The sequence below is a fragment of the Dipodomys ordii genome, unplaced genomic scaffold (assembly GCF_000151885.1).
Source record: "Dipodomys ordii isolate 6190 unplaced genomic scaffold, Dord_2.0 Scaffold91, whole genome shotgun sequence".
In the NCBI taxonomy this organism is placed as follows: Eukaryota; Metazoa; Chordata; class Mammalia; order Rodentia; family Heteromyidae; genus Dipodomys; species Dipodomys ordii.
In genome coordinates, this window is record NW_012267307.1 from 4,239,927 (window position 1) to 4,247,533 (window position 7,607).

General features: G+C 41.5%; 1 protein-coding gene across 1 annotated transcript in view; it reads left to right on the forward strand.

Moving 5' to 3' along the window:
- Atp9b (ATPase, class II, type 9B) overlaps positions 1–7,607 on the forward strand; it is a 181,862-nt gene that overhangs the window by 67,831 nt on the left and 106,424 nt on the right. Inside the window, exon 8 of the mRNA XM_013026118.1 lies at positions 4,243–4,318. Within this exon, the coding sequence (XP_012881572.1) occupies positions 4,243–4,318 (76 nt within the window). The remainder of the gene's footprint in view (positions 1–4,242; positions 4,319–7,607) is intronic.

Consider the following 7,607-nt stretch of genomic DNA (forward strand, 5'->3'; position numbering starts at 1 on the left):
AAAAACATTTTATTGTAAAGGTGATTAGAGAGAGGTTACAATTACATAGGTAAGGTCATGAGTACTTTTTGAACCCTTATCCCCTCCCTCATTTTTACCCGTTTCCCAGCCTCCAAGAGGCTTGGCTTGAACGCGCGTCCCTCAGCTCTTCAACTCAAGTGCTCTGCCACTTGAGCCACAGTGCCACTTCCGGCCTTTTCTGCTTATGTGGTGCAGAGGAATTGAACCCAGGGCCTCATGCACGCAAGGCAAGCATTCTACCACTGAGCCACCTTCCAAGCCCTGTTCATGTCTTTTCTAGTCAAAATACTCACCTTTATGAAGTAGATTGTCATTGTTGTTAAATAGGGTACATTATTGAGAAAACAGCTTGGAACGTACTGAATTTTCTCCACAAATCAGATTTTTCCTTTTCAAGTCTTATGGAGAAGGAAACCAAAAGTAATAGAGATAAATTTCTTCCTGAGCCAGGTACCAGTGGCTCATGCCTGTCATCCTAGCTACTCAGAAGGCTGAGATCTGAGGATCACAGTTCAAAGCCTGCTCCAGCAGGAAAAGTCCATGTTAACCTACAGAAAACCAGAAGTGGTGCTGTGGCTCAAGTGGTAGAGTGTTCACTTTGAGCTGAAGAGCTCAGGGACAGCGCCCAGGTCCAGAGTTCAAGCCCTAGGACTGACAAAAAAAAAATCTTCCCATCTTCTCAATATTTTTTATTTGGTACATAAGAATGGTAAAAGAACTCTCCTTTAGAATAATTTTTTGATATTACCAAAATATTAAATGTTGGAAGTCTGCAATTACTATCATAGAATTGTTATTAGTCTTCATAATAATTGTACATTCTTTTTTTGTTTTCAGGTAAGGGGTAGGTTTATTCATCATTCTGGCTGGCACCAGACCATCTTGGTCCTCCATGCGGTGGGGAAAGGCCTGGGAAAGAGAGCTGGGAGAGCTGGGAAAGAGAGAACCAGGAAAGAGAAGAGAAGGAAAGAGCTGAGAAAGAGCTAGAAAAGAGCGGAAAGAGCAGAGAGAGAAGGGAGCTGGGAAAGAGAGAGAGCCAGGAAAGAGCTGAGAAAGAGCTAGAAAAGAGCAGAGAGAGTAATTGTACATTCTTTAAAACATCACTGTGTGAGAAGTAGAAAAAGATTACAGAAATGTAGGAAATCAAGTGAAATTCTAAAATGAAATTATATGGAACCTTTTTATTTGCAGTTCAGTTAAAATTACTAGTTTATTTTTTATGCCAGTCCTGGGACTTGAACTCAGGGCCTAGGTGTTGTCCCTGAGCCTTTTTTTTTCCCCCTCCAAAGCTCTCTCTCTCTTATCACCTGAGCCATGTTTCTACTTGCAGCTCCTTGGGTGGTTTCTTGGGGATCAGAGTCCTGCTCTGCTTGGCTTTGAACCGTGTTCCTCAGCTTTCAGCCTCCTCAGGGCATGATCCAGGGCTGGCTGCCAGCTTGAAATTATAAACAAATGCCCTTCTTCTATATACTATATACTAAAACTTACATACACATGAATAAGTTTCCAGACTTTTTTGTAAAGACAACTTAAGAGTTGTAAATGATGACACTGGTGATATCAGTCGCAAGGTAGATGAGTGTGAATATGGCTGTAGTACTTTAAGCATGTATGAAATAGAACAATTAAACCTTTGACATTGTCTTAAGAAAGAGGATAGTGGGTAAGTGAGAGTGACAGAGGGGGTTAGTTTGATCATGTGTGGAAATGTCACAATGAATCTTCCACTAGTGTATGAAAAAAAACTACTAAATTACTAGGTACCAGTGGCTCATGCCTGTAATTCCTAGCTACTTGAAAGGCTAACACTGGGAGAAGCTGTCATTTCAGGCTATCTCAGACTGAAAAGTCACCAGAAACCTTTACGGTACATATCTGGGTACAGTGAATGTGCTTGTCATCCTAAGCTATGTGGGAGACTGAATGGGTAGGGAAGGCAGTACCGTGCTGGCCTGGAGAAATGCCAAAGGCTTTGAGACTTTGACTAAAGGGCATTTGGTTGCAGTGGAATGCACCTGTGAGCCCAGCAATGATAGGAAGCCTGTAGTAGGTGGATCAAAGCTCAGTGTGAGGACCTGAGTTTGGAAAAAGTATTTCCCTCCAAAAAAAACTTAAGCCGGGCACCGGTGGCTCATGCCTATAATCCTAGCTACTCAGGAGGCTGAGATCTGAGGATCACGGTTCAAAGCCAGCTAGGGCAGCAAAGTCCGTGACTCTTATCTCCAATAAACCACTAGAAAGCCGGAAGTGGTGCTGTGGCTCAAGCAGTAGAGTACGCCTTGAGCTGAAGAGCGCAGAGACAGGGCCCAAGCCCAGAGTTCAAGCCCAAGCCCAACAACAACAAAAAAAACACACAAAAAACAAAAAAACACTTTAAAAACTTTTACAAAATCTCATGCTAATGTAGGCATGCTGTCTGGTAAGATGTACAATACATGTTAGCATAGTCATGATATCTATTGAGATCTTGGATGTGTGCTGTTTATGCATGGTGTGTCTTAAGATACTGAATGCATGTGTGAATGACTTCTCTGTTTACATATCATGTAACTAATACTGAATCCACGTCTGAATGACTCTTCTGCCTACATATCATGTAACAAAGGCAGAGGTAAACTAAATAGTCTATGTTCTCAGGGTCATTATTTTTATTTTGAACAATAATGTTATAGTTTACATATCCATACATTCTGAGACTTAAGGGCTGATATTTATTCAGGTCCTCGAGGAACTCCCTCTTTCTTGGCACTGGAAAAACTATTTGCAATCTGAATACAATTCCTGGGGTGCAAGAAGCTTGATAACCACTGGGTTTCTATTCGGATGTATAAGATGAAGCAGTGGGTCAAACAACTTTTGAAAATTAAATTTGATCAAAAAACATTTAAGTAGGAGACTAATGCCCCAAGCCTAGCTACCCAAGAGGCTGAAATTTGAAGACCCTGATTCAGAATCAGCCTGGACAGACAACTCTAATAAGAGACTTTAATCTCCTATTAACCAGAAAAAAGCCAAAAGTGGAAAGGTGGCTCAAGTGGTAGAACATGAACAATGAGCAAAAAGCTGAAGGAGAAAGTGAGGCTTAGAGTTCAGGTCCAAGTACCATCATGAAGAGGGGAGAGAAGGGAAATAGAAAATTAAATTTACGGGCTGGGAAGGTGGTTCAGTGGTAGAGCGCTTACTTTGCATGCCTGAGGCCCTGGGTTCCATTCCTCAGCACCACATAAGCAAAAAGAAAAAAGCCGGAAGTGGCGATGTGGCTCAAGTGGTAGAGCACTAGCCTTGAGCTGAAGAGCTGAGGGACAGCGCCCAGGTCCAGAGTTGAGGTCCCACGACTGGACCCCCCCAAAAAAAAAGAAAAGAAAAGAAAATTTACTTTTTTATTTTTATTTTTTTTCTGTCATAGGGCTTGAACTTGGGGTCTGGGCACTGTCCCTGAGCTGTGAAATTAAATGCTTTCTTTTCCCCGCCCCCTGGTCCTGGGGCTGGAACTCCAGGCCTGCATGCTGCCTCTGAGCTTCTTTTGTTCAAGGCAAGCACTCTACCACTTGAGCTACAATGCCATTTCCAGCTTTTCTGAGTAGTTTATTGGGTATAAGAATCTCTCGGAGTTCCCTGTCCAGGCAAGCTTTGAACCATGATCCTTAGATCTCAGCCTCCTGAGTAGCTAGGATTACAGATGTGAGCCACCGGTGCTTGGCTCAATGTGTTCCTTTTCATTTCTCTCTCCCTTTCCCCTCTCTCCTTATTTATTTGGTATACTGGATTTTAAACTTACCTGTTTATCACTTGAGTCACATGCCTTTGGTCCTTCTGCTTTTAGTGAGTTTTGTGTGTATGCATGTCTGTTATGGGGGCTGGTACATAGGGCATGGGCATTGTCTCTGAACTCTTTTTGCTTTGTCACTTGAGCCACACACAACTGCACTTTAAGCTTTTTTGGTGCTTAATTGTAGATACAAATCTCACAGACTTCCTGCCAGTCTGGCTTTGAACCTTGATCCTCAGACCTCAGCCTCCTGAGTAGCTAGGATTACAGACGTGAGCCACTGCTGCTCAGCTTCTCTTTCCTCTTAAAACTCACATTTGCAGTAACCTTTTACTGCTTGAATTGTTATATCTAGAACGTGGACACATTTCTTCTTAGGACTCCAGAGATTTAAACAAAACAAATAGTTATAAAATTGTTAATTTTCTAATTTTTTTTTCTTCCCTGAACAGGAAGACAGTGACCCTCCCATTCATGAAAGTCTCAGCATAGAAAACACATTGTGGGCTAGCACTGTGGTTGCCTCAGGTGAGAAAGAAGTTCTCCTTCAATGCGACTTCCCACAGATAGAGGATGCTTGATGCTGCCCAGGTACTCTAAACAGCCTTCTCAGATGTCCCTGAGAGCCCAAGACACACAGCTTTCAGGAGAGATGCCACCGCAGAGCTAGGGAGGCCGGTGGTAACTTTAGGTGGCTCTTAGCAATTCTTATTTATCTGACAAACAGGAACCAGGCTGGATGGGTGATGAGAGAAGAGTGAGAGGATACCTTGCAGGCAGCAGATCCTAAGGCCTTCAGGTCAGGGTACAGATTCAGAATTACACCTAAGGGAAATTGGAAGATTGTGGAGTATTTCCAGTGATTGAGGAAAAAACATTTTTCAAGAAATTTCTGTGGAATATATTGGACATGTGATCATCGCCCTGTCAAGGTCACAGTGTCAACACTGACATTAATGATGGTGTTCAGAGGGAGTCCTGGCAGAGGTCAGTTGATGTTGATGATGGTACAGGGCATATGATGAGAGGGCAGTGAAGCTGGTGAGAAGTATAATTTGCTATACAAACTTAGCTTTATAGATGTGGTCCAGGCTTCCCTGAGGAAACCTGCAGTATTAGATAGGCTTACAGTCTCGTCCTTAAGCTTTCTTTGTGTCGCGGTTGGCATTTGCACTGCCAACATCCATGAATTGCCAGGGTGTTAAGGTCACTTTGAGTCTTGCCCCTAAGATGAAGCGCTATACCAGAGTTGTCTTTCCATGCCCATGGACAGAACCCTGGCATCTTCCTCCTAGCTTCCTTGAAAGCTTGGCCCTCAGAACTTACTAAGAGTAGTTCATCAGAACTTACTAAGAATAGTCCATCAGAACTTTTATAAGAATAGTTCTTCAGAAAACACCTGGAATTTGGAGTACAGAAGCTCAAGTTTTGGGCAGAAACAACATTTTCTGGCTTTAGTATAGTATGTATAGTTTTGTGTGTCTGTGCTGATCCTGGGATTTGAACTCAGAGATTGGGCTGCTTTGTTTGAAGCTGGCACTCTGCCACTTCACCTACAGTTCCAATTCCAGCTTTTTGGTGGTTAAGTCTCATAGACTTCCCTGTCTGGGCTGGCTTTGAACTCAGATCTCAGCCTTCTGAGGGTTACAAGTATGAGCCGCTAGCCCCAGCTATTATGTATAGTTTTTATTCAAGGATCATCCAAAGAGACAGAGCAATCTGAGCTCCATGCTTCTGAGACACCACATAATTTCCCGAAAGTGCTTTCTCTCCAACCTTATATCTCTGGATGAGCTTGTCATACAACAGCTGCTAGCTGCATACCTTATGAAGAGACATTAATGACTTAAGCATCCTAAGACATTTTCCATGTTGCAGCCCTTTCTTATTATTTATGCCATGTAGCATTAAATCTACCAGGCTGTTTGGTCTTCTCAGAGGGGACATAGATTATTGTAGATTATCCTCTCAGGAAGGTTAACTTACATGTCTAGATGGTGTTTGAGTATTTTTAAGATGCAAGCTTTTTTAAAATCATGTTTATCTTTACCCATAAACATGACCGTGAACTGTGACCCTAAGGCAAGCGTGAAGAAGTTTTTTCCTGCCAATGTCTGGGTCTTTTTATGTTCTTTTTTCAACCAGTTATACTCAACTTGAAGTATGCAAATATGGACCAGGTACAGTCACTGGTTTTCTAGATTAAGTAGTTACAGGTCTTTTAAAATGTTTTCTTAAAGCCGGAAGTGGCACTGTGGCTCAAGTGGTAGAGTGCTAGCCTTAAGCTGAAGAGCTGAGGGCCAGCGCCCAGGCCCAGAGTTCAGGCCCCACGAGCGGGACCCCCTCACCCCCCAAAAAATGTTTTCTTTCTTGAAAACAAAGTATTTTCTTATATGGAGGAGCCAGTGCCTTGAGTTCTTGCTCACGGCTGACAGTCTACCACTTGCGCCTCGCCAGCAGTCTAGCCATTTGGTTGGTTTACTGAAGATAGAGTCTTTTGGGCTTTTCTGCCAGAGCTGGTTTTGAATATTAGCTTTCTCCTGATGTAGGATCACAGTCATGAGTTATCAGCACTCAGTGAAAAACATTGCCTTGATACAGACATTTTGAATTAATTATAGATATTATATTACCATCACTGTAAGGGATTTTGTGACATGATATTTACGTGTTAGAATTTTTTGTGGTTATGGTTTTAATGTACATGTTTCTGAATTAATTTTAATGTAGAAGTCCCCAGGGCTGAAGCCAAACTGAGGGGAGCTTAATTCTATACATAGATATGTATTAATTTACTTGGAAATCTAAATTGTGTTTGGTTTTGCATTATCTGGTATAATCTGAGAATGTGTAATATCTTATTATCCTTGTGTGTGTCAGTTTAAAAACTGTTCTGTAATTTGTTTTAAAGACTGACATAGGCAAGTATATGGTCTCAGAACATTCTTAATTGTATAAAATGATAGATTTCGTTGTGACCTTTTCATGTATGTATACAATATATACTTTGAGTACAGTCATTATACCCTCACTCTGCATTTCTTTATGCAGGGTTTTTTTAGTCATTTAACCTGTAGTAGTCTATAAATACGTACGTTTTGTCCAAAAGAATGGAGAGTATCTCGTGAGTCCTGTACTAATTATAGCAATGTTAGCCAGACTCAGAACAGGAACACCCTTAATGTAATCATACTGGGTAGTCATTTAGTGACGTATCAATGGGAAAATAAGTATGAACATCTTCAGCACATGTTAATAGATGGAACAGCTGTAGAATCAAACTCATGTTAAATCTCATTATGTATACTGTGCTTCTGTTTAATTTTTCCGCTTCTTACACTTAATTTCGGAACTATAAATTGTATTATCAGCCTAGAATCGATATTGTTCCTTATCTACTTTGGCTTTGGGGACAGGGGTTTTGAGCTTGATAATTTTGATGACTTCTCTGAGACTTGTTGATTCTGCTACTATTAAAAAAAATTGGAGGGGCCGGGAAGGTGGCTCAGTGGTAGAGTGCTTACCTTGCATGCATGAGGTCCTGGGTTCGATTCATCAGCACCACATAAGCAAAAAGAAAAAAGCCCGAAGTGGCGCTGTGGCTCAAGTGGTAGAGCGCTAGCCTTGAGCTGAAGAGCTGAGGGACAGCGCCCAGGCCCAGAGTTCAGGCCCCATGACTAGAACCAAAAAAAATATATATATATATATACACACACGTATATACGTATATATACATATATATACGTATATATGCACATATACATATATACATACATATACATATATATACGTATATATGCACATATACATATATACA